The 27,617-nt window shown below is 43.4% G+C and overlaps 1 protein-coding gene across 2 annotated transcripts; it reads right to left on the reverse strand.

Moving 5' to 3' along the window:
* Positions 1–563: 563 nt before the first annotated feature.
* On the reverse strand, positions 564–26,893 carry DHX37 (DEAH-box helicase 37). 2 transcript variants are annotated; one of them, XM_030582409.1, is made up of 27 exons: positions 26,707–26,893; positions 25,704–25,873; positions 24,658–24,770; positions 24,011–24,344; positions 22,961–23,109; positions 22,156–22,248; positions 21,429–21,525; positions 20,607–20,720; positions 18,255–18,356; positions 16,894–17,008; positions 16,418–16,513; positions 15,790–15,860; positions 14,805–14,949; positions 14,407–14,483; positions 13,453–13,685; positions 12,312–12,423; positions 11,161–11,267; positions 9,835–10,023; positions 8,676–8,800; positions 8,158–8,274; positions 7,701–7,873; positions 7,143–7,257; positions 6,161–6,298; positions 5,650–5,744; positions 5,481–5,554; positions 3,515–3,612; positions 564–1,817 (listed from the first exon to the last, which is right to left on the reverse strand). In XM_030582409.1, exons 1-27 carry the CDS (start codon positions 26,807–26,809, stop codon positions 1,735–1,737), a joined length of 3,438 nt encoding a protein of 1,145 aa, XP_030438269.1. In that variant the 5' UTR covers positions 26,810–26,893; the 3' UTR covers positions 564–1,734. The 2 variants fall into 2 exon arrangements, 1 of the variants encoding a protein (XP_030438269.1); XR_004002914.1 differs by lacking the exons at positions 564–1,817; positions 3,515–3,612; positions 5,481–5,554; positions 5,650–5,744 and having other exon boundaries at positions 6,214–6,298; positions 6,404–7,257.
* Positions 26,894–27,617: the final 724 nt, after the last annotated feature.

The raw sequence follows: 27,617 nt of genomic DNA on the forward strand, positions 1-27,617 counted from the left end.
GTCACAGCTTGCTTTCTTTGCTCAGGCTTCTCTTTGGCCTTGTTCTGTTCAGCAGTGTTCAATGGTTTTAAACACAGACCAACAGATCAGCTGCCATCCTGATCTATAGCAGCAGCAGCTTCCCCCCGATTTGTAGTTCAATGTTTATATAAAAAACACTTAAGAAAATCCAGAGTTTGATATCTTTATCCAGTTTAATTTCCTTAGGGACCATTTGATTTGACTTTGGCGGTATTAATGAAGGGACTCATTAGGATTAACCATGATTTGTATCCTGCTTTGCTAGTGTGCATCATAAGGACTAGGGATGAAAAATGTTAACCAGTAAGCATTAGTCTTACTGGTTAACCTGCCTTAACCATCCACCCATGCGCCAGCCAGCCCACCGACCCCAGGCCAGTTGGAATGGGCCCAGCCCCACCAGCTTAAATTGGGTAATCATTTAAACAAAATATCTTTAATAGTTTAAACGGTTAACTTTTAAAATGGTATTTACATCCCTAATAGGGACATGTCTAGCACTCTGCAAACCTGCTACAAACAGGAAAAAATTAGCCAGCAGATATAAAAGAAATAGACAAGTTTTAATTCACAAAATCCCCTTCCAAAATATAAACAATGTTTACATTTTTTACAATGTATAAACAGTTTCAAATAGCTGTTTATGGCCATATTTCAATAAACGGCAGATCCATGGTCTCTATGAAGGATAAAAAACCCACCTATGTTATACACAATAGCTCACCACATTTCTAGAGATGCACACTGAACAGTCAGACCCAAACAAAGCTGCATCAGCTTTGTCCACATTTCAATACATCTCTGGTTTAGTGTGGGATGCTGACTTGCCTAGGCAAGGAAATCGAGATACCTTTTTATGACGTTTTAGTCAGGCTCACTTTTTATATTAAAGATTATTTCTGTAAAATAATTTAAAGCAGCTCTCACATCTCCCTCCCCCTATTACTTTTCAAAAGGAGTTTTGCACGGTACAAATTGACAACACAAATAACCATACAGCATTTGCCGACCACATGAAATCTGACCAGCACCAACTGGATTTTTGGCAAGACACAGCGTGTTGTCTAGCAGGTCAGTCGTCTTGGAATTCTTTCCCCACTGGGGCTAGACCCAGGCAGGCTGATTGCAGAGGGAGGTTGCAGAAAAAAACAGTTGGAGAAAGTGATGAGACAGGAAAGGAATTAAAATAAAAAAAGGAAGAAAGAAAAAGTGTCTTGAAGGTGTGAGGTTTATGGCTATCCTGGTTCTATGGTGAATTCAAATGACAAAAGGAATACTGGAACATGAAGGGGCTACATATGCATTTGTGTCTTGAACTTCAGGTGTGCATATGAGGCGTTCATTCTGGATGACCAGGAACACTAGAGAGTTTTTGTTTTTTTAAGCTACAGTGTACCACAGTCACATACAAACCCCTTTACTTGCTCAAGTCAAGTACTCTACCCCTCTGCTGTAGTCCAATTGACTAATATAGTCTAAAAAGAAGCTTTTAAGAAAAATCAATTAAATACAATGGATAAAGTTATCCAAGAAATAATAAATATTACAAAACACCCTAGCAAAAACAGCTGGTCAGATGTCCTCCATTAGTAAATCAGTCTCTCCCCACCAAAATATGGACTTTCTTTTTGCTTCTGAGTCTTCCTAGAAAAAGGGAGTTCTGGACATGTCTGTGAGATAAGATTTTCCCGTCTACAGATAATCCCTGACAATTCACAATGTCACAGGTGGCCAGCATTTGGCTATGTCATCATGCATAACTTCGGGGATCCACTGGCAATATGCAGACAGCAAGTCTGAAACAGAAAGATAAGAATCTGTCCACAAATAAAAAATAGCCAACAGCAGAACAGAACAGGGTCTACTAGAAGGCAGGGCTCTAACAACTGGGTCAGTTTCATCATGCTTTCAAGAGAGTCTGTAAAATAACTGGATTCTGCTTACAACCAGTGGGGGGGAAAAAAATAATAATGGAAGGCTGGATTATTTCAATTTCTCTGTTGCACTGTGTCTTCCCAGGAAAGACCAAAGAAGAAACTCCTTTCCACACATTCATCCCAGAAGAAATCTCAGTGTTCAGGGCCACAAACTTGAGAGAGAACGTTTCTCCTTGAGAAAAAGTACAGCTGAAGTGTTGGGGCATCTCTGCTTTTTTGTGACAAAGACAAATCATCATTAAATCCAAATTAAGGCCCTGATCCAACACAGTACTTATACATGTGTGTAGTACCATTAACTTAGATAGGACTATTCCCAGGATTAAAAGATAAGGCCTGGGGTTTAAGAGTGAACAGGAGTACATAGAGAGGTACAGGACTGGAAACTAGGAACTACTCAAAGCTTTCTCTGTGACCTTACACGGGCCACTAACCTCTGTCTGAGCTTCCCCACCTGTAAAAATGGGAGAAATACTTGTCCGACTGGTAACACTTTTAAAGTGTTTTAATGATCTAAAAGTATGAACAAGAATGCAAGAGTTACTGTTTAAGTTAATTCTGGGAATCCTACTAGGGAAGGATTTTTTACCCCTTGCAAATATCAGCGGGGTAGCCGTGTTAGTCTGGATCTGTAAAAGCAGCAAAGAATCCTGTGGCACCTTATAGACTAACAGACGTTTTGGAGCATGAGCTTTCGTGGGTGAATACCCACTTCATCGGATGCATGTAGTGGAAATTTCCAGGGGCAGGTATATATATGCAAGCAAGCTAAAGATAACGAGGTTAGTTCTATCAGGGAGGATGGGCCCCTGTTCTAGCAGTTGAGCTGTGAAAACCAAGGGAGGAGAAACTGGTTTTGTAGTTGGCAGGCCATTCACAGTCTTTGTTTAATCCTGAGCTGATAGTGTCAAATTTGCAGATGAACTGAAGCTCAGCAGTTTCTCTTTGAAGTCTGGTCCTGAAGTTTTTTTGCTGCAGGATGGCCACCTTAAGATCTGCTATAGTGGCCACCTTAAGATCTGCTATAGTGTGGCCAGGGAGGTTGAAGTGTTCTCCTACAGGTTTTTGTATATTGCCATTCCTAATATCTGATGTATGTCCATTTATCCTTTTCTGTAGAGACTGTCCAGTTTACCCCTTGCAGCATCTGGTATAAAGGTCAGATTATTTGGTATGCTTAATATTGTGAAAAATAAATTTAAGTGGCACAGAAGTCTTCCTATAACATGGTCACTTTGTAACAGAGCTGCTACAAATCCTAATTATGTACAAATCCAGACAACTGTATTACAAAAAATCCCCAAACCTTTTCAAATATTCATTTCTGGAGGATGACAGTTTATGAACTCTCATAACTCTTCCAGGCCTACTGGAAGACCAAAACCACAACATGAACTACCCTAATGAGAAAGACACTGAAAATGATTGCTGTTTTCACTGGTAGGGTATTGTCTGTTCCTTCAGTTAAAGTTCAAAAGACCAGCTCTGCTTGAAATCAGGTAAGAACCCTATGCTGGAATGGTTCATCGTCACCACCCAGCAAACTAAACACTTACATTTGGGATTTTTTTTCCATGCAGCCAGCAAAGCATCACAACTATCAGCACTTTCTGAAACGAGAGCCTTCAGCAGGATTTCTGTCCGGGGCTGAAGCCTGAGTGAATTTGAAAATGAAAGGGGATCAAATATAGATGTGAGCTACGTTCATTTATTTAACTAAATTATGGCTGCGTCTCTACTTTAGTGCTTTCAGTCTAGTGTTCTGCATTTGTTTTATAACAATACTGATTAGAGATTAGATGTAGACATAAAACATGTAACCCATGACTAAAGGGACAGCCCCAACAAGAAATCTACCACTGTTGTATGCAAGGTTGCTGTAGCCATGTTGGTCCTAGGATATTAGAGAGACAAGGTGGGTGAGGCAATATCTTTTATAGGATAAACTGTTGGTGAGAAGGACACAAACTTTCGAGCTACACAGAGCTCTTCTTTGGGGCTTGGACAGGTCCTCAGAGTGTCACAGCTAAATACAAGATTGAACAGGGAGTTTAACTTAAGGTGAAGTGGGCTGTTAACACCCCTGTAGTCATAGGATAAAAAGGGGGTGAGTGGGTTCCAGATTGTTGGAATGAGTCATAAATCCAGTGTTTTTATTAAGACTGATTTTTAGTATCTAGCAAAAAGTTACGAATGTAAGCTCCCAGGTTCGTCTTTTGAAAATATGCAGGGTTCCTTCAGAATGAGGTCTGATAGGTCAGATATGGAGTGATTGTTTGTGAAAAGTGTTCGCCCACAGGTAATAGGGTGTTTCTGTCTTATCTTTTTCCTGTGTGAGCTCATTTGAGTGTTGTGATAGTCACCCATGCAGTTCTTATTGGGGCATTTAGTGCACTGGATGAGGTACACCACATCATGTGTAGATTCCGGGGATCTTGAAAGATGTGTTGGGGGGGGGTGCTGATTGACCAAAATTGACCAAAATGGACCATGAAGTTCATTGATAGGGCCTATCAATGAACTTCATGGTCCATTTTGGTCAATTTCACAGTCATAGGATTTTAAAAATTGTAAATGTCATGATTTCAGCTATTTAAATCTGAAAATTCACAGTGTTGTAATTGTAGGGATCCTGATCCAAAAAGCAGTTGTGGGTGGGGTTGCAAAGTTATTGCAGAGCGAGTTGCTTTTACTTCAGAAGTTCTGCCTTCAGAGCTAGGCAGCTGGAGAGCTGTGCTGCTGGCTTGGAGCCCAGCTCTGAAGGCAGAGCCACCGTTAGCAGGAGCGGAGAAGTCAGGATGGCATGGTATGGTATTGCCACCCTTACTTCTATGCTGCTACGGGCAGAGCTGGTCCCTCAGTCAGAAGCCACCACTCTCTGGCTGCCCAGCTCTGAAGACAGCGCAGAAGTAAGGGTGGCAATACTGTGATCCTGCCCCCCAAAAATAACCCTGCAACCCCCTTTTGGTTCAGGACCCCCAATTTGAGAAACACTGGTCTCTCCCATGAAATATGTATAGTATAGGGTAAAAGCACACAAAATACCAGATTTCATGTTCTGTGACACGTTTTTCAAGGAAATTAATTTGGTAGGGCCCTAAATTACTGTACTGCTACAATGTCATTACCACAAAAGGCAAAACCTCTTTGGAACTTCTGTTTTGTTAGACAACTGAAAACGGTTTAGCTGGCTAAACTGTGAAGAAAATTAAGTACAGAATCCCAGGGACTGATCCTGCGAATAGTTACACACAAGTAATTTTACTGGCACCAATAATCCCACTGAAGCCAGAGTAACTAACTCACATGTGTAAATCCTTACAGTTCACTAGTTTTGCTTGATAAAGGCCACTGGCCTTAGGTTTGCTAAGACAATTTTCCTTCTCTCTCCGCTTAACAATTGAGGTAAATATCTTGCACTCTTCTCAGTTTGGAAGCCCCTCTCTTTTAAGAAGGCTCAAGGTGATTAACACCACTGCTGGGTGCATGACACCTGTTTAGTTGACTGTTTTAACAACTTACTTGGACCATGTCTTCAGCATTGTGAGCGGACTGGACAGCAAACAACGCTTATAAGAGCCCAGCTGTTTAATGATCTAAAATAAATATTAGCATTCGTTAGACGCTTGCCATAAAGTAAGAGGAGGCTCTAAAATATACAGGGAAACCATGCAAGTTGTAATACACTTACTTCTCCTTCAAGTAAAAATTTGGCAAAGTATTTGTAGCGATCAATACCCTCTGGGTAATCTACCTCCACTGCTGGAAGCTGCCAGCCTACTCGATCTGGAAAGACAGGTCATATTAGGTCTTCTATTTAATTCTCAGTGTGGATTGTTTCATCAGTGTAAGACTGAAGAACACAAAGAGACATTGCAGGCATTTAGAGAAATGCACAGCTAGGAACAGTGACATTAGAAGTCCTCAGGTATAGGACAGGATGTGACACACATCACTGCAATACCAGCGCCTAGAGGTTAGTACGCTAGCAGCTCTGTGCTAACTCTGGAGAACCCAGTGGAGATACATAAGCCATCTCAAGGCATGTATAACATTGATGACTAGCAGGGCTCAGTCCTTTTGGACATAAAGAGTTTTTATTCCATGGCCTTACAGCCAGTAGGGCACCAGACAGCAGTTTTCAGGGGAATGTAATATACATCAGAGCTACATTCCAACATGCAATGCTTCAAGAAACTTACAGAAAACACTTGGTCTGTGGCATCTTATTCTGCCTGTTTCAGGGCAATAAAATGGAGGAGGATTTTCCAAAGGTTTCCCAAAGTGACAGTACGGAGGTAGCAGGACTGGGATCCACTCAGATTCAATGGCAGAAACACCTTCAGAATGGAAAAACATACTACCAAATAAAGCATCTTTGCCTTCAGAACAACCTGTTCAGTACTGTTTAAGCAGGGGTAATGTTCAGTGAAATTCGCACTCACTGGAGGGGAGCTCCTCAGACGGGTTGCCTCAGGGTCCATTTGAAAGTATCCCCATGGATTCCAGCACAGTTTTGTTTGACCTAGAGTCAAGGAGAGCTGGAGAGACTCTAAGCCCTCGTTCCAGAGCCCAAGCCTCTCTCCTGCCCCGCACCATTTTGTTGGGTGGGAGGGGAAGCACAATCTGACTTGATCAAGCCCATTTCTTTTTGGCTGGTCTCTGGAAAGCAGCTGCCAGCCATGGGGCTCCAGCTCCTCTTCTGACTACCTGACTCCCTTGAAAGTCTTTCTCCCTGCTTAGGACAGTCAATTGGGGATGGGAGGAGAACCACCCAAGTTGTCGGAGAGAATGCAACGTGCATCTGGATGTAGTTTTCCTAAGCCAATCCAACTCTGCACCTAGGAGGGGAAAGATCACAAGGAGCCAGAGGGAGGTGGTCTAGGATATTGTGAAGCAAGAAGGAAATCAGCAGCAACTTCCATGGCTGCCACGGGGAGGCCCAGATCCACCAAGGGCTGGCAGCTCTGGAGGGTGTTTCCAGCTGCACAGGGCTCCTTGGTCCTGGGGATAAGTCAATGAGAAATTAGACCTGCCATCTACCGATCCCCACACTCCTGGCCTGCACCAAAGGGCAGGCGGGACATGTGCTGCGAGCAAGTGAAATACTCTTCTGATTCCATAGTGAACTGCTGGATAGATCTGAAGAGGGAGGAGGAGCTGAGCCATCTTACCCAATCTTACCTTTCATGTACATTTGAGTAGTTTCAACAATCTCTTGATACACCACGAACTCTGGGAGTTGTTTGAAGAGGACAGAATTTGGGTGGATAAAGACAGGGTCATCCAGCAGAGGAGTCTTAAAGAAAGCACGAAGGGCTCGGGATGAATGGTAGCATGGAAGGAGACCGTGATGATTAGCAATCCAGTTCCTTCACAGCACCTAGTTTAAATCCTTCACCAATTTACCATGTTGTCTAAGCGATGGAGATTTTTGGTAACACCCTCGTTTTCTGCATCACCTTCCTTCTAGGGACCTCACAGCGCTTTGCAAATCACCATTCATTACACTTCCCAAAATCTTGACAAGACACCATAGAAAGTAATCACCCCAGACTAGGAGTGGGGTATCTGCAGCATGGAAGAGTTAACTTCCTGTAGTGACACTGGAGCAGGGCTGGGAACAGAGCCCCAGTCCTGCGTTTGGGCCACTAGACCATGCTCTGCATAGAACTCTTATTTCTAGATCAGAGTTACAGGAGGAGGGCGATGGTCAAACTGAGCCATGCCACTCATCTTTACCTTGTAGGCATTTTTCCATTTCTCATCCAGAAGCTCCTCCGCCTGGATCCTTCGGGCAATATGATCCCCTAACCCCGCCAACACTATCTGTCTCAAATAGGTCACCTGGGTCTCTGTGGGAGGCTTCATTTTTGGATCAACGAAGAGGCCAGCATCGGGGCAGACTGAATTCACTGAGGAAGACCGTGAGTGTTAAGATTCTGACAAAGTTGGAAAGAAAAGGGTGCAACTAGAGGATCTCAGTTAATATACCACTACCTGATGATAGGTAGATACTCTCTAAAGCCAAGGGTATTTGCCATGGAGACTTAGCCTCTCGTTACATTGGGTTTATGAAAAATACCACTGTGGTGAGCCATGGAGCATGGGCTACACTGCTGGCAGCATAAAAGGCTGCAGCGTGCTGAGCAAAGAAAGCCCAAGCCTGCGACTGAGTTATCTGCTGCTAAACTTTTACCTGCTGTTGTCAGCTGCCCCCGTAAGCGCCTGATTTCCAGCATCGCTTTGTATCGCAGCCCATTTGCTTCACAGAATTTAGGAGTACACCCTGCATATTCACAGGCCCCCACAGCTCCTGGAAGAGAATCTTTATTCAGCAGGGAAAGAACAAAAAGAGCTTTAACAAAACAAAACAAAACAGCCAACTAGCTTCCCAAAGGTGAAACTGATTAGGTCTCAGAACATTTTCCACCAGCAGGGTAGCGAATCCCATAGTTTCCATCTATTCAGGTTTGCTCACTGGCTGGAACTAGGCTGGAGAATGCACTGATGAACATAATACAGAACACCATCTTCCAGCAGCAAGAGGTGGACTACAGGACTCAACTTCTATGAACAGCACGTAGCCCTCCTTATACAGCATTTCCCTTTGCTACGGCACTATGAATCCTTTAGCTTTGTATATCTGATTACAATGATTGACATTAACCACCTCCCCGCAAGAAACAGTATGTTCAAGTCACAGGCAATAGATACCTAACATCACCATGAGGTCTCCTAGCTTTTGAAAAGGCCCTTGTCCAGCCCAGATCCTTCGCATCTGTATAACTCTTGCTTTCTTCCCCTTGAGCTTCTCCGTCTCTTCTTCACTTACAGCAGGTCTAAACCAAAAGCACAATCAATACATTTTAAAGTTTTCTAGCAAGCACCATCAGCCATGTCAAAGCAAATCTGTATCGTCCCTTCCAGTATCACTAAACACCAGACAGACTGACATACAATTGGTAACCAAAAGCCTGTATGAAACTGGAAGATAAAAAGAAAACCCAGGGAATCAGTCAGTTCGTTATCTCAGGCTGATCCAAAATAGATAAAACTGGGTGACTAGGAGAATTAAGTGCTGCCTCAACACTCCAGTGGTTGTTCTACCACATGGGAGAATGGAGCGTGAATTCCAAGCCTGGCACGCCATCCCCGGGAGTTATTTAGAAGCTACAACAAAGGATATGGGACACTGCTGCTGGTCGGGCCAGTACTGCAGCCTATCCGAGAGGTGTATGTCTGAACAGGGCATTGAGGAAGTCATGGGACTAGACACTCAGACTCACCACCATGCCCCTGCCTACATATGGACCCAATTCCCCATCCAGCAAATGAGACTGAATGGCAAAACAATTCCGAGTGAGAGGTTTGAAAAAGCTAAATGATTAGTGCTGGGGATCAGACAGCCAGCACGCTGGTCATGATTAACAGAATATCCTGCCTCTGCTCTGATCTCCCCTATAGCTTTCCAACTTTAGGCTACTGGCAGAATGACCACTGATGTCAGCTATACATGGGCTGCATTTTAGTCTTATCTGTAACTCTTCCACAGTGCAATCACAAGACAAATGTTAGAAATGGGGAGAAAAGGTCTATAGGTATCTACAAGGCTATAGTTTTAATTAATGCCACCAAGCACAGAATACAGAGGTCAGTCAATGATACTTCACTGCCACCTTCATGCTTAGCGCCACAGGCACTAGTTTCATGGGGTAACCATTAGAGTTGCTGTATAAGGGGTTAAAACAAATATTTCCCTGTCCAGCTGGTCTCTCCAGCTTTGGCTGGGATTCCAGAAAGCAATACCTAGGCACTCTTTAAATGGTATCTGGTGCTAAGGGAACCTATTTTTACTCCAGCTTAAGCCACTCACCTCTCAAACTCCTCAAAGAACTCTCGAACGGTCATTGCCGACACTATGGTAATGGCATACGGCAGGCAGTCATGCTGTTTACTTAAAGCAAGCATCTTAGCATAGCGTGGGGCCACAGGAAAGGACGCCATGGTTATGCCCAAGGGACTAATTGGGCTGCTCAGCTTTGCTATCTGCAGCTCTTTCAGCCTGGAAGGGGCAGAAACCAAGTCAAGTGATAACAGCATTTCCCGCATTTCACACAAGCTTTTTCTATAGACTTTGACTCGCCAGCTGTTTATTGCACATTTGCACTTCTCTCTCTCTGATTGCACACGTGACTTTAGTAGTGATGAATGACTCCAAATTCAGCCTGAATTCCTGTCTTCCCAACACTGCTTCTGCCCTGCCCTGCCCTGGAGGGACCACCTCCAAGTGTCAGGAGGGCTCATTCTCAGTCCTGGGACTCTCAGGGTGTGAGCAAGTGTGGGAAGGCAGCAGGAGTTAGGCTGAAAACCCCATTTCGCAGAACAAGAATCACATGGTGACAATTTCTGGTCCCTAGAAGCGTGGGCTGCATTTGAAATGGTCACTATGGGCTGATTTACCCAATTTCACAGCAAAGGAACAGCATCGGTTTTAATTCACCCCTTTTGTTATTTCATAGCAAGTCCGCATGCAAACCTTCATTTCAGAATAAAAGTGTCCCATTTTGATGTAGCAGAAACTGATATTTTTACTGATTTCGCTGAATATCAAAACAGGGCACTTATTCCAGAGTAAGAGTGGCCACGCAGAAACTCACAGCAAAACAACAAAAAAGGTGAATTAAAACTGACTTATTTTGCTGCAAGCGTGTGGGGTAGCCAAGGGGAGCTATTGGGTCCCTAGAATTTATTGGCACAGACACTACAAGGCCTGGAAAGGCCTCTGAACATTATTAACCAAGATTTCAGTGGTGCATGAAATGCTCCCCATCTGCACAGTGCTTCAAGAGCTGTCGCGATTCAAGGTGCAGTAAAAATCCAAGGAAGGAGGAGCAAAAACCAAGCCATTAAAGTCTGAATCAGTCTCAGCTTGGCTGGTTTAAATCATCAGTTTATTACAGACTAGGAAGTGCAAAGGATTCTGGGAAGCAGCCTAGCTGACAAACCTGCTACAGCATTGATACCAAGGGGAGATTATCAGAGAACTAGCACAGAAGGGAAACTGGCAAAGCTCTGTCTCACCATCACGTAAAAGATGATGTAGGAAAAACACCACCCCTGTTGCTGCTTCCAGCCACTGCTACAATCCTCAGTAAGTCATCACAGTGAAAAAACTTGTAGGAGACCTCAGGCACCCTACCTTCCTGTCTTGAGTGGCTCCTTCAGGGCTCCAAGCGCTATCAGTAACTCTTCAGCAGCTGCAAGTGCCTCTGTTGGAGGTGGGGTTGGAAAAGGGAAGTTGATCACCTAGGAACACAGGAAGAAACGAATGTATAACTGACACTGAACAGTAAAGTTCGGTTGTTGTTTATCTGAGACAAGTCTTCTTTGGTTCCAAAAGCCAACAGAGGCAATATATTTAGGAGAACTCCCAGCACAAGCAGACACTTGGAAGGGAGTGGCTAGAGCACGCAATTAGGCATCAGGAATCCGGGGTTTTATTCTTGACTGTGACTGAATCAAAGTATGGCCTTGGACAAGCCGCTTAAAGGCCTTTTCTGAAGTGCTGAGTACAGGGCCGGTTCCAGGCACCAGCGAAGGAAGCAGGTGCCTGGGGTGGCCAATAGAAAGGGGCGTCATTTCCGGGTCTTCAGCGACAATTCGACAGCGGCCCTTCACTCCCTCTCTTCCACTTCGGCGGCAGCTCAAAGGTTTTTTGTTTTTTTTTTCCCTTCGCCACTTGGGGTGGCAAAAAAGCTGGAGCCAGCCCTGGCTGAGTACCCAGAACTCCCAATTTAAGGCAATGAGAGTTTGGGGGGACTCAGTAGCAGCCCTCTGAAAAGTAAGCCCTTAGCCTGTGTGTTTCAGAGCACCCCTCTGTAAAATGGAGATATTGCCCCTCATAGGGAAGTTGAGAGGCTGAGAGGACACCTGTGAAGTTAACATAGACAAACAATGGACATGTAGGCTTTATTGCTCCTTTTGTATGAACATAACCTCAGTTCTTTTAAGGAACAATAGATTTCATTATTTTCCTCGCCCCATTTTTAAAATCCCAGGTCTGTACTGGCTGTTTTCATGAGACTGTTAATGAAAAAGCACAGTGCATGCACAAGTGGAGATGAGGTTGTTAAGCCTATTGAGGAGGTCTGATGCAATGCATTGCAAGATCAGAGCCAATGCAAACCAAGCCCTGGGACTACAACATAGCACCTCCCTGCCCCCCATCTATGATACAAGACACTACGTATCCTCACACCAACAGGCAGCAGAGCGGCAATTTATGCTTATGTCTGGCTCCCAGAAGACACTGAAAGAGTGCTAGAATGTAAAGCCGGCTTTTCAGCTCACCTTTTCAATGTTTAATGCTTTCATCTGTAGAATCAAGTCTTCCACAGGTCGCCTTGTAATTTCCGGAGGAGAAAATTTCTCAAAGTCACTGAAAACTGCAGATGAATAGAGCCTAACGAAAGAGCCGTGTTGGTTAGAGACGGATATGAAATCTGAACCCACAACATATAGGTCACACAGATGAAAACAAAAGCAAATAAAGTTTCTTTTTGTTTTTAACATCACTTTGCACTAAAAACAAGTGAATTTTTAAAGGTTTAATCTTCAGATTTTAAAGCATCTTAATCACATTTACATCTAAAATACCACACAAGAGAAATCAATTCATCTTCATGCACAAAGCAGTAAGACAGCATCATTAAATGGGAACCTGACATAAAATGTGTTCACAGATATTTCTAAAATCACAGTGGTACAAATTAAGCCAGCACAAGCAAGCAGCTCAGTGTATCTGTCCCTCATTGCCCTGCATTTTCATCCACTAGATGAGGTCTCACAGTCAACCTGTTGTACTAGGTAGCTTGTGGAAACGATCACGCTTCATCTATTTCAGTTAAATAAAACTTAACAGAACATCTGACTATGCTGTGATAAAAGATTAAGCCAAGTTAGTGGGCTAGCTTAGCAGCTAATGCTCTGCAGTGCCCCACTAGTCATTCTGGTGTAGTTCCTTCCACTGAAGTCTCATTCCTTGAGCCAGAGGCAACTAGCAATGCTGCAGTTAGGAAATCTTGACTTCTTCTCAAAACTCTAGCTGGCCCTAGAGTCCCATCCAGATCTCCTTTGTTGCAAAGACAGTGGTGAGACAAGGGATTTTCAGGAAGGCATCCAGGAGTTAATATCCTGCAATCCTTTCCCTCTTTGCTAAGATTATCTAGGGCTGTCTTTGGGCTGGGCAGTTCCATTTGGATCATTTTAACGGTTCTGTCTTTGGGCTGTTTTACTAAATGGTGCTTCACTGCCTTGAGAGAGGTGCATTCTAAACAAGTGAAGTGCATGAAATGAGACCCAGGGGAGCTGTCTGATACACAGTGGCAAGTGTTGGCATTTTCCTTTCCTTTGGCTGCCCAACAAACAGAGAATGGTTTTCAGACCCTGACCCCTCCTTTGCGAGAAGCCTACGGAGAGGGAACTGGCTAACCTGTAACAGTGCCCTGGCTCCGTGCGGCCAGCTCGTCCTGCCCGCTGGTTTGCAGATGCTTGAGACGTCCAGGTGACTCTGAAAGATGAAACCCCAGTAACTTTGTCATAGAAGCGTTTCTTGACTTTCCCACAGTCAACCACGTATTTAATGCTGGGGATAGTGAGAGATGTCTCAGCCACGTTGGTTGCGACAACGCACAGTCTTGTTCCAAGAGGAGGAGGTCGGAACACCTGCAGCAAACACAGTTTGGCATATGAACCGCATTGCCCATAAAGCAAGTTAGTGATGTCAACTCAGATAAGCTAGAATTGAGTGGCCAAGAGCCTGAGAAGGAGACAGATTTACCAATGTATGTTGCCAAAGAGCAACAGTAATACGTCAGCAGCCCCTCATCAGCTTCCCCCACCCTGCTCCCAGCACCTCCCACCCACTGGCAGCCCCACCGATCACCTCTCCCCCCGCCCCCGATCAGCTGTTTCGTGGTGTGCAGGAGGCTCGGGAGGGGGAGGAACGAGGGCACGGCAGGCTCAGGGAAGGGGCGGAGTGGGAGCAGGGCCTGTGGCAGAGCCAGGAGTTGAGCAGTGAGCACCCCCCGACACACTGGAAAGTTGGCGCCTGTAGCTCCAGCCCCAGAGTCAGTGTCTATACAAGGAGCCACATATTAACTTCTGAAGAGCCGCATGTGCTCCAGAGCCACAGGTTGGCCACCCCGAGCTAGAAAGACAGAAGCGATCACAATGAGCGTGGCCTCACATCATGTGTCCTGGTGGGTGAACTGAGCACACAGGTCAGCAGAGGCCTGTTCTCTCCCCTACCTGAATCTCCCGCTGGTCTGCCCACTGCAGGCTATGTCAAGATGCTAATTTTAGCACACAAATCAAGAGCTGCTGTATACGTTCTAAAGTCAGGTACTGAGAACAGTCACTTATTTCTGTGCAAATAATCCTTTACCTTGGCTTGCTTTTCTGGAGCTAGTAACGAGTAGAGTGGGAGCACGTAGAGTGGAAGGGAAGAATCAGACTTCTTGCCTGTAGAGAAACAAAATGGCATTCTTAAAAACATTGCAACCAAACACTGGACGTTTCATTCCCAACAGCGTCCTGACAAACTAAACTTTTATACACATTTCAACACGAAAAGAATCAGATTTTGCTTCTTTTAAAATTGCCATCAGAAACCCTGCAATGAGAAACCCCCGCTTTATAAATAATGGTTTACACTACACAGCCTAAAGTAGTCACACACCAGTTTAGAAACAAAGCAAACAGGACAGGTGCCCAGTAACAGCTTCACGTATTGGTAAGTGAGGTTTGTTTTACATGTGTGGTTTTCATTTCAAAGTATCAAACCTTCCTCTAGTCCATCATCCCCCAAGTCTAGGTCCATGTCAGAGCCCACAGCATCCTCGTCATCATCCATTTCAGCTTCTCTATCCTCATCACCTTCGTCCACTGGCAAAACGGAGTAACTGTTCAGATCGATTTTGGGTAGTGGCTAGAAGCGACAAAAAGGGGAACCATTAAAAGCCTTTCTAGATTTAATATTAGCAGTTGTGCAAATGGTCATTAAAAGCTTTTGGAAGCGGGTAATAAATGCAACTCTAGGGTCCTAATCCTGAACTTCCACTGATCTCAAGATGCATGGGGGATTGGGCCCTAAATGGGTTCATTCGTACTACATGGCAGGAACATTCAATCAGCATCCGTAACTGAGGGGAATCAGGAAAGACAAGCAGGTTAAATGTTTTTAAGGACGTGTTGTGTAGAAATGATGTTTTGTACATCAGGTTCCTCCCTTCCCCACAACCTTCCTTCAGGCAATTTTACCCATCAGCGTCTAAAATCAGAGAGCAATATTTTAATAATTTAATGATCTGTTGGCAATGAAGTTCACATCACTTATACGGTCAGCAGCCAAACACCAGTTTTCCTCACAAAGGAATCCTGAACCCACGAAGTCCAGAGTTCCTTCCACTGAAGTGCTAATTTATCAGTGCTTAATAGTGGAAATTCATCTCCCCTCCTTGTAGTGCCCAGGGGTGCATTCAAGCCTCTCAACCAACCACTTAAGGCAGCAGTTACAAATCTACAGCAAAGTGGGATGGAATTATTTACTTAAGGGACAGCCACTCAATTGCAAGTCGCTTACAAATCGGACCAAAGTATTTTTTTTTTTAAAATCTGTTTGAAAACATTCTGTTTTCCTGAGCTATACAAAACGAAAGCCAAAACTGAACTTCTTTTTCGGGTCAATGGGTAATCTAGATTCCTGCTCTTTTGCAACAATTATCCACTGACACGAGTGCCAGTTCCTTTCAAGTTTAAAAGATATTACCATAGTTTTCTTCTGTTTGGATTTCTTAAATTTCCTGGTTTCTTCGACTGATTCTTCCTTCTCTTCACCTCCTATGAAGAAGCATGTGGGATTATCAGAGTGCTGAAAGATGACTCTGCAGAGCAGAGCTTAACATTGCTCTAAAGAGCTCTTCATTCAAGATGTCAAAGAAAATAATAGCTAGTGATCAAGTGGTTGAGAGGGCCTCCAGCATTTTTGTTATGTTAAGAGATCACATCAGTGGGTGAGGGCTGGCAGATTGCTCTGAAGTGATGCATTTTGAGGAGGACTCTGAAGCAGAGGATTAGCTTGCTGCAACAGGAAAGGATGTGAAAGCGATCTTCCATTTTAGGAAACAGCACCATTCCTTGCAAGCTCCTGTAATCAATACAAGGCTGAAACAGTGGTGAAATGCAGTGGACCCCAAGGGAGTTAAGGAGGGGGAAATCACACACAACACAGAAAGATCTGTTTTCTCAAAGCTGAAGCTGAGTCATCAGGATGTCTCAATAGGTCTTTTCCCAAGTTTATTTCTGGAACACTCATTGCTTAAAACCTTAAAGGCAAACTAGCATCTCCATACGATGTAACAGTTAAAAGTTAGCAGCCTTTTAGTCCCTGGAGTTACCTTCAGTTTTATTTTTTCGGAATGGAAAGGCTTTTCTTAGTCTTCTACAGAGCAAGTGTACTTCTGCTTGGCCTGTTAAGAACACCAAAATCCCTCCTGCAACAGAACAGGTCAGCATAAATCAAAAGACAGGTCGTTTCAAAGGGAAATCACAGAACTAGCACTCACTCTTAAGAGAGGACAATGTCAAATATATCACAACTGTGGAATATAAGGAATTGTGAAGTGGGTCACGCGTTACTAACACATGTGAGAAATCATGCAGAATACCACAGCATATTAAGTACAGGCTTATTCTCCAACAACATCCCTTGCAAGGAATAAAGTACAGGAGACAGTGCTGCTGGTTTTTATGAGTTGTTTTGTTGTTGTTTTAATAAAAAACGTTTAGTCCCTGAAACCACTTAGACCCTTCTGGCAAACATTTTAAGTGTAAAGAATTTGAGATGCTGAGGAGTTGTCTGCAGCAGTCTTACCTGCTGGTAACATTCGGTGGATTTTACAGACTTTTCTGAAACATTCCCCATTGTAGTCATCCACTGGCGTTCTCTTATTAAAATGAACAGTCACAGGGAATTGCCTTGCATCTACCTAGAAAGGAATCCAACAGAAAACGAGCCTCATTTTACGATTACAGGAGAAGTGGGTTTTACGTACTGTGGTTCAGGGGGAATCAGAAAGCTCATTAAAAGCCTTGACAATGTGCCCTTTCACACAGTTAAACAGATATTTCACCACACTCCACAGAACTAGCTTATGCATTTGTTTTAAAATAGCCCAGTTTCTTAAAAACCATGATATTTCTTCTCTGTATTTAAGCTCATTTTTACTGTTTTGACCCTCTGAAAATGAATGCAGCAAATTATCCTAAAAAAATAAAGAGAATGAGACTACATGGGAGGTAATCCAGTCCAGCATTGCTTTGATAAGTGTTCTATCTGAAGCCCCAGTGTCTAACATATTGTTAGTTTGAGACCCCGAAGACGGGAAGCTCACTACAACCAATTTGTTTGGCTATTGCTCTAGGGTATAACAGTATTTTTCATACTACGAAGACCTTTCCAATGATTCTGGTTGACTGAACGTAAAGTAATACCACTTTGAATGGAGCCCTCTCTTTCCAGTATAACTTTCTAAACAATCAAGGGCTTACGATTCCTTATTATCTAGCTTGCTACCCACAGAAAACTAGCTGTAACATTTAGTGCAACAAACAGAAAAATTGCAAACATCTTGCACTCCTGCTAAACACAAATAGCACTAAATTAACATTAAAGAGACTTAACATTTCAAAGTAAGAATGAAGGTGCTAATCTGACTTCCCGGTGCCTTTCACCTTCTGTGCATTGGCAATGCACAGGCAAACAGCTGTGTTAACTGCTTTGGCCGAGCCAACATTTTGTAGGTTACCAAAAATAGCAGGCATTTCTCCTGTTCTTACCACACAAACTGATGACAAGTCAGTAGAATCAAAGACTCAAGAGAGCTACTTAGAATCCAAAAGGCTTTTTAAAAATTACTGTCAAAATCTGAGAGAGAGAGAGATTCCACTCTATGAAAAGTAGAACTCCACTTGGATCATTTTCTAAACTGTAACTGTCAGTGTTTTGAGACCACTTTCTTCAGTGGGAGCTGGAATTCTTAGCAAGAGAAGCCGTAAAATACATAGTTCAAAACAAATTACAAGCAGGACAATTGCCTGCAGCGCCATTGCTGAAATGACTGCAATGCTGGCTGAGAGGACTGTAAATAACAGGCAGCAAAAGGAAAAATGCCTCTGTAAGCATCCAGATTTATAAAGGAAAACAGAGTCAGACCCCACTAGGATGAACGTTACCTGTATAGCAGGAGGAACAGCAGGAAAGAGTTTCTTGTTATCAGTGAAGTCTTCAACACGAAGGGTGGCAGACATAATGATTAGCTTCATAGGCTGCCCTTTCTGTGGAAATGCAAATATGCAGCGTTACGCTGCAGTCTAGCCACTTGTAATCAGTTATGTAACACTACACACATGCATGTGCGCTGCTGTAACAGATACCAAATATAAGCTTCTGCCCCAAAGCCCTCACAGTCTGAAGGCATGAAGTGCAATATAAAGCCACAGGATAGTACAGAGAGAAAGCCAAATACTGTGGTCCTTAGACGGACAAAAATCCTATTGGCAATCCTGACTCTGCCACAGTCTCACCAAGAGGCCAGCCTTAAGCAAGGCACTGAACCTCCTGCTGCATGTCTGCACAGGTACAATAAAAACAAACACCTAGGAATTGTCATGCTAAATTAGCCAAGTGGTCCACTTACTCCAGCATCCCTGTTTCCAACAGTGGCCAGTACCGGATATTTCAAGGTACATAAGAACAGCCATACTGGGTCAGATCAAAGGTCCATTTAGCCTAGCATCTCGTCTTCTGATAGTGGCCAAAGCCAGCTGCCCCAGTGGGAATGAACAGAACAGGTAATCATCAAGTGATCCACCCGGTCGCCCATTCCCAGCTTCTGGCAAACAAAAGCTAGGGAAACCATCCGTCCCCATCCTGGCTAATAGCCATTGATGGACCTATCCTCCATGAACTTATCTAGTGCTTTTTTGAACCCTGTTATAGTCTTGGCCTTCACAACATCCTCTGGCAATGAGTTCCACGGGTTGACTGTGCATTATGTGAAAAAATACTTCCTTTTGTTTGTTTTAAACCTGCTGCTTATTAATTTCATTTGGTGACCCCCTAGTTCTTGTGTTATGAGGAGTAAATAACACTTCCTTATTTACTTTCTCCACACTAGTCATGATTTTATAGACCTCTGTCATATCCTCCCTTAGTCGTCTCTTTTCCAAGATGAAAAGTCCCAGTTTTATTAATCTCTCCTCATATGGCAGCCGTTCCATACCCCTAATCATTTTTGTTTCCCTTTTCTGAACCTTTTCCACTATGTCTTTTTTGAGATGGGGCGACCACATCTGCACACAGCATTCAAGCTGTGGGTGTACCATGGATCTATATAGAGGCAATATGATATTTTCTGTCTTTATTATCTATCCCTTTCCTAATGATTCCCAACATTGTTAGCTTTTTTGACTGCCGCTGCACACTGACTAGATTTTCTCAGAGAACTATCCACAATGACGCCAAGATTTCTTTCTTGAGTGGCAACAGCTAATTTAGACCCCATCATTTTATATACATAGTTGGGATTGTTTTTCAATGTGCATTACTTTGCATTTATCAGCATTGAATTTCATCTGACATTTTGTTGCCCAGTCACCCAGTTTCGTGAGATCCTTTTGTAGCCCTTTGCAGTCTGCTTGGGACTTAACTATCTTGAGTAATTTTGTATCATCTGCAAATTTTGCTACCTCACTGTTTACCCCTTTGTCCAGATCATTTATGAATATATTGAATAGGACTGGTCCCAGTACAGACCCCTGGGGGACACCACTATTTACCTCTATCCAATCTGAAAACTGACCATTTATGCCTACCCTTTGTTTCCTATCTTTTAACCAGTAACCAGTCTGTGAGAGAACCTTCCCTCTTATCCTATGACCGCTTAACTTTGCTTAAGAGCCTTGGGTCAGGGACCTTACCAAAGGCTTCCTGAAAATCTAAGTACACTATATCCACTGGATCCCCCTTGTCCACATGCTTGTTGACTGCCTCAAAGAATTCTAGTATATTAGTGAGGCATAATTTTCCTTTACAAAAAACATGGTGTACAGTAGGTGTAAGATTCTCCTAGAGGAAGTCTTTTCCTAATCGTTGTCTTATACCTTGAAGGATGAGGGTTTACATCCAAACGTAAGGGTGAATGTCCTTACTTTCTGAATAAATGTCTAATTTTAAATCCTCCTCAGTTCTTGGATTTGATGTCTTGTGGCAGTGAGTTATGCAGGTTAAATGGGTACTGTGTAATAATTTGTCTCCTTTTTATCAGTGTTTAAGTGTTTCACCTGTCAGTTTCATGGAACATCCCCCCAGTTCTTGTAATATAAGAAAAGACAAAGGGGGCTCTTTTCTTTGCTATTCTTTATTTAATCTAGCTTCCTAATATTCCTTTTTATTCATCTCATCTCCAAGCAGAGGAGTCCTAATTTTTCCACTCTCTCCTTTCCATGCATTTGATCATTTCTGTTACCCATTTTTGACCCATATCTGCTCCCGCTAAGATGCGCAACCACCTCTGCTTTTCTTACTTTTCCACGAAGTGGCACGATGCGAGACAGGAGACCAATCAGGATATCGGTATACACACTTCTTTCATGGGCCTCATCAATAATGATCACTGTGTACTTCAAAAGCAAGAAGTCCTAGAAATAAAGAAGGAAGCTGAGTCATCTCATCACATCAAGTCAAAGCTCAACCGGGTCTCTCTCTATGTTAAGGTTGGGTCAGTCATCTTAGTCATCACTTTGAATCTATCTAGGTTTATATGACTCTCCCACTACTGTCCTATCTGAGCACATCAGAATCTTTTGTGTACTGAAATGGATGGTCTTAAAATTGGGTGTGCTTCATTGGGGAAGAGGAAAGGCTGGTGGTCCAAATTAGGGATCATTTGTTCTCCTAACACCTATGTGAGGTAGGAAAGTGCTAATATGCCCATTTTACAGATGGGAAACGAAGGCACAGTCTTAGTCTAGCCATAGCTCACAGTCTAAGTGACTTGCCCAAGGTTACATAGGAAGCAAGTGGCAGAACAGGGGCTTGCACCCAGGTTTCCCAAGATGTAAGCTGGTACTCTAATCCCTGGACCATTCTCAATCTGGAGAATGCGATGAAGAAATCCCAACACCTATTCCTATGAAAGTCAATACAGCAGCTGAAACAAGAATTGTACCTCCAACAAGCATAAAAAGAATAATCATAGACACTTAGTCGCCAAAAATACAACTGCTGAAAGAGGTTTTGTTTCAGGAAGGAACGCTTGCACTCATGGCAAGTCCTAGCAGGAATGCATGGAATTTCTCTAGAGACATTAAATGCCTCCTGTTTTTTCATTGCAGAAGGTAATTTACCTTCTGAATTTCTTTCAGTAGCACACCATCCGTCATGAACTTGATTTTGGTTTCATCTGTAACGTTTCCTTCATAACGTATTTGATACGAAACTACCCTGTAGAGAAAATACATCATTATTGCACAAACAAAGCCACACACTTAAAAAAAAAAGAGCATTTTAGACCAAATGTAAAAAGCTAGGAAAGGAAGGAAAGTCAGAGTTCAGGTTGTAATGCTGTCTTCAGCCCAATTCAGCTATGACTTGGTACCACAGCATAAGGTGCATGGAAGACCACAGATTGCCTGAGCCTCCACTTCCCAGACTCCAGCAAATACAGAATTCTACTGCCTTATATATGAATCTTTCCTTCTAAGAAAGCAGGATACAGAATAGCTTTATTTTTAACTAGCCCATTGTTATGACACACCTGCTCTCCCCTACACACAGCACAGCCACGTCTCCTTCCCCACCTCCTCAACAATCCACTGACTCTCCAACGGGAACCATGAGGGCTTGTTAAGACCAAGACCACCATCGGTCTTTCTAGAGAGCAACAGAGCTGAGTTCATTTAAAACTTCCTACGGTTCCTCTCTGGAAAGGCCAGCAGAACAGGCTGCAGCTAATCCGACCCCAAGATAACATCCCTCCAACCTCTCCCATGCAGCAGAAGATTCATACTAAGAGGGGGCTAGGTTCTGTTGCTTTTGACTTTCCTGGTTAGCCCCATATCTTTTGGCCCTTACCTGTGTGAAACATTCATTTCCTTAGCGACCCGATGAGACATCGACACTGCAGCTACACGTCGAGGCTCTGTGATTCCAATGATGCCATCGGAACTAGGATAGAGGAGGAAAGCTTTTTACAGACAAACCTAGGAAACAGGACAAGAGGAATTCCTCCAAGTGGGTTTTGGGCTTGTCTTAGCACACATGCAGGTTCTCCTTTATTGTTGGGAGGACCAGGTAATCCCTACTAAACTGGGTCCTTTGGGGAAGAAGCCTGGGCTGAAGAAGGAATATTGCAGAAGCAGAATGTTTATTGCAACTGAATGAGACTGAGCTGCAGAAGGCAGGCAGCATTTAAACTGCGCTGCCTAAACCTGTACAAGCGACAGTAGCTCCGGACAAGCCACAGATGGTTTTTCACCATATAGAATGGTGTTTATTTTAATTTTGCAAGGAACATGTGGAGTATCTTGGAGAGATGAACCCACCAGCTTTCCCCCTTAGCTAACCTACCTTCAAGGTTAGTGACAAGTACTACAGTCCTACTGTGAAAAATAAAACAGTGATGTTTAAAACAAGGTAGCAGTTTAAAAGCTCTAAAATAAATAATCTTGAGGGACTTTTGTGCAAACTAAGGACAGCCCACAGATTTTTCTTCTTCAAGTTCATTTCACCTCCATCTGAGGTAGGCACTAGTGCTGCTCATAGAGGTAACAGCACTAACACAGGAGTCTTAAGCAGAGACAACATTCCAAAACCAGAAAGGGATGGAACTTATATATATATTCGCACCAATTTTCAGTATAAAAGAACAGAATCCCACCTGGCATAGCCTGCTTCATACAGAAACTGAGGCACTTGAGTGGTTTTACCACTCCCGGTTTCTCCGCATATGATGACAACAGGATTCTCGTTAATAGCTTCCATGATAACTTGTTCTTCAGCGAGGATAGGAAGCTTTAGCCTCGCTTCCTATTGAAAACAAAACAGAAACTTTATTTTCAGTTTGTGTGTCTTGATCCCTGTTTCTGCTTGGCTTTTTAATGGGTCAAGCTCAGTTAAAAAAAAAAAGCTGTATGAAAAGTCTAAAAGATTCACCCCATCATGGATTTCCCATTCCAAAAGTCATGAATGATACTTTCACATACAGTCCAATACATGTAGGAGCAGAGGTGGATATAGATCCCTCATATCTAGGATATTTTGGTAACACACCGCCTTCCTCATGGCTTGAAAAGTTATAAAATGTAGGGTAAAACACTGCCAGGCCAACCAGGAACTAGGATCAGCAAAATATTTCTTCCTGACTTCTCAAAACATAGCTGGTTACTCAAGCATGAAACTAAACCAGTGCTCTGATTTATTAAATTCAATACAGTCATCTAAGATTCACTTGAGTTTAACCACATTTCAAACTCACTATCATATCTGCTCAGTGATAAGTGGACTCTTTCAAATTTCTGCAGAATTAAATCGATCTGAAACTACATTTAGCATAACAGAGAATAAAACCCAGTTTAACAATTAAGATTTTCAGTTCATTACACCAAAGGGTTTCAGATCTCAGATCATTAATAAGTTACATATTTAGAATTAGTGACAAATACAGATGTTTTGAAACAAAACTGAAAGTAGTTTCCTTCTTTATTCACTTGCCAAGCTCAAAGCTGTGTGTCTAACCAGCAACAGTAACACTTAAAGCAATGCTGGGAATGCACTCTGCATTGTGTGCAGTGCTATCAATGTTACTGACTGATGCAGGTGAATCCCACAAGTCTCCCTTTAAGTATTTGTTAAGAATTAGTCTAATGAAGAGTGTCACTCCAGCTCCTTGAAGAATGCTCATTGTGATGAATTACTAACAAAGACTGACCTGTATCTCAGGTGACCGGTCCACTGGGATGAAAACTGCAGGCTTGGATGATGGCTTATGAAAAGCTTTTTGAAGAGCTGGCATGCTAGGAAGAGCCTGATCACTATTCAATGGCTTCTTAATGCATTCTTCCACCTTTCCAGAGTTAGAGCTGTCAGTGGCTGTCTTTTCAATTGCTTCTTTATGCGCTTCCTCTTCATCCTCATCAGAGCTATCAGAGGATTCAGTCTTCCCCTCAGTCTCCAGTTCCATATCTAGTCTGTGCCTTTTTTTATTTGCACCGCTGATACTACTAATCTTCTCCGGACACGTGGTGCTTTCTTCTTGTACTGTCCTAAAACAGAGTATGTACACATTACGGCATTTCCCCCCAATATAACTAGCATTTTCACACTTCAGATCCTCGCCCCTCAAAAAGGAAACCATCTCAAAGAACACGAACCTGTAATAAGTCCCATTTTCTTTCTACCTCACCATAACTACCAAACTATTCTTACTTTAAATAATTTACAAATCTATCAAGTAATATTTACAGTAACTTAGGCGAAGAAGCCATTTAAAGCAAAAAAGGAATCTATGTGCAACACAGAGACTGAGAAAGCAATAATAGGCCTGAGTTGCAACAGCAGCAATAGATGGACGTTTACCGTTTGGTCTGGTACATGCGTTCTCCAATACCCAACTTGGAAGTGGTATACAGAAGTTTCATTTCAATCTCAGAAACCTGGACCTCATTTAACTTTCTTAGCAATTCAGTTCGCTACAGAAAAAAATATATAATCACTGTTAGAACTGCTGTACCAGCAAAAAAGATTCACTTCAAGTTCTATCTTACTCAGCTACCAAGTCAACTGCAGTTTAGCTTGAGTAAGGACTACGGGACAGAGCCATATTATATTTGCATGCTGGGAAAAACCATAAGTTAGACAGACACACTATTGAAGTGTTGCTAGTGACCCCATGAGTAAGGCTGATCAAGGATCATCATCCTATTTATTTCTCCACATTTTAATTGATGGAATTTTGTCTCATTTTGGCACAATTGGGGTATTGGAGCCTTTTATTTTGCTATTCATCTTGAAAAAGGTAACCTATGCCCAATGCTTTTTATTTATAAATAACATTTTTCACCTTCAAAATACTTTGCAAGTATGAGCCAATCCTCACAATAATACTTTTAAGAATCATCCCTACTTAGATGCTCAAAGTGGTTAAGTGACTTGCCCAAAGCAGGACTAGACCTCAGAAGCCCAAGGCTCCCAGATCTACACTCCTGCTCTCTCACTGCATTCTGATGTCAGTGGTAGGACTCTACTCAAACTTTGTCCATAGCAGCACACTGTACCAACAGTCCCCGGGTAGCTGTATACTTTTACCAAAAAAAGCAGCAGTTAAATAGTGAACACTGTTCCAACTTAAACTGGCAGCAGGCTTCAGTGTCAACCTCCCACTGAAATGCAGGCGGCAGTCTACACAGTTCTTGACATTGCACTGGGTCACAATAAGGTGTCTAGATACACCTCTGCTCCCCCAAGCTGGTGATAGGCAGATGCTATAAAATGATTCTACGGATAAAACCCTTGCTCATATTCCCAGGGAAGCCACTTTGGAATCCTGTTCACAACAGCCCCATTTAAAGTTTTCTTTAACACTAAACAGCTGGGCAGAGCCTTATGACCGGGGTGCAACCTACCTGATTTTTCTTCTCTTTCTGCTCTAAAACTTTCTGCAATATTTTCCTCTGTTTTTTGCTCAGGGGCTTCTTCTCTCGGTGTGGGACACAAGCTACTTTTTTCTTCTTTGTCTTTTTCCCTGGCAGGACCAGGGCATTACTTCCATCCACTCCTTTCAGCTTTGCCTCATCTGAAAGTGTTAGTTATGGTCAGTCACAGTCCTCAGATAGCTTATTTTTAACAGGCTTATTGCAAAGCTCGCTGCTTTTAAATAAAATGGCAATAGCAACGATTACATTATTGACAAAGCCAATAGGATTGCTGTGCAGGAAAACAATGCTCCTCTCCTTATGGTTGCTTTCATGATAAAAAACCGTCTTTTCTTGTTATTGAGTAATGCCACTGTGAAAAAGGCTAAGTTTTCATAATCAAAACATTGTACCAAATAATCCTCCCTTGGGAAGTAAGCACTACCTCTATTTTCATAATGAAGAAAGGGGTACACACAAGCTAGGTGACTTGTCCAAGCCCACACACCAAGTTAGCAGCACTCAAAAGCTCCACCACGTGGGTCTAAAACCGACCTTGTCTTTGGTCTCAATTTATTGTCACCTCTTGTTGCTGCTAAAGAGTAAGTAACCCTGGATTTACTGATAGGCTTGTATCTGAGATCAGGGCAGGTACAGCACAAGCAAATACAGTGCAAGTTTTCCCACACGATCAATGACAATGTATCTCAAAACCACGACAGCTGAAGATGAGGGTCAATTCAACCTCCCAACCAGTTCACTTTCTTCCAAAAGAGAGACATTAGGGCTCAGCAGGAGTGACTTAGTGTGCAAAGGGGTCACCCATTCAGGAAGGAGAGTGAGTGTACAAGGAGATGTGAGCGTGCAAGGGGCACCCACTCAGGAAGGGGTGAGTGTACAAAGAAGTTACCTATTCGGTAGGGGGCGAGTGTGCAGGGGGGCGCCCATTCCGGCCCCTCTTCTCCGCGGGGCGGTCATACGGCGCCGGACTCACCTCCCAGCTCCAGCTGCACAAGCTCCAGGGCGGGCGCCTGCTGTCCCCCGTCGCCCCCCGGCAGCCGCGCCTTCCAGTTGTGCCGCTTGCGAGCTTTGCCCATGGCGGGGGCGGGCGGGCGGGCAGCACCAGAAGCAGGGACCCTGCCCGAGACAGGGAAGAGGCCACCGGTCGCGCAGGCACCCACGTGCGGCACCAGAAACAAACACTTCCGGGGTCGCAACCCCAGATCGCGCGAGAGCTGCAGGGTCAGGGGGCGGGGCGACAGGGAGGCGGGGCGTGGATAGAGTGACACATAGGAGGGGAGGGAAGAGGGAGTGAAAGGATGGAGGAGGGCAGTGGGCAGGTTGCAATGCAGAGCCTGGCTTTCCTCTCCTTTGTGTGTGCAGAGCAGGTCAGCTGCATCTTTCTATTGCCCATGAACTCAGCAAAGCAGCACTGGCTGTTTCACCTCTCAGATAAAATACAGCTGCAAGGGAGAGAGAGAGAGTGTGTGTGTGTGTGTGTGTGTGTTTGTGTTTTGCCAATAGCAACATGCGATTAGAATGCATGCAATGGAACTAATTGGAGCCTTCAGGTTCCTGACAAATGGCCTGCCCAGTATCCTATTTTGGAATCATAAATATGCGTGTGAGTAGCCCCAGGGGTTGCAATGGAATTTAGGCAAAGTTTATCCACCTTGAAGGGCAGAGTTGACTGTGCTAATTTGGGGGTAAGTGACTGGCCTCTTGAGACTGAGAGCAAATTGCATATTATGTGGTGTTTTGTGTAAGTGACCATTTATCACTAAGTCCAGTTTGTCTGGATGGCAAGATAGACTGGGGAGTCTAAGGGGACTGCCTTTGACTCCATGGGAAGTGTTATAGTGACCTAGGAGTTCACATTTGTTCCTGGCTTGGTAAAATCTAATT

The sequence above is a fragment of the Gopherus evgoodei genome, chromosome 13 (assembly GCF_007399415.2).
Source record: "Gopherus evgoodei ecotype Sinaloan lineage chromosome 13, rGopEvg1_v1.p, whole genome shotgun sequence".
Lineage (NCBI taxonomy): Eukaryota > Metazoa > Chordata > Testudines > Testudinidae > Gopherus > Gopherus evgoodei.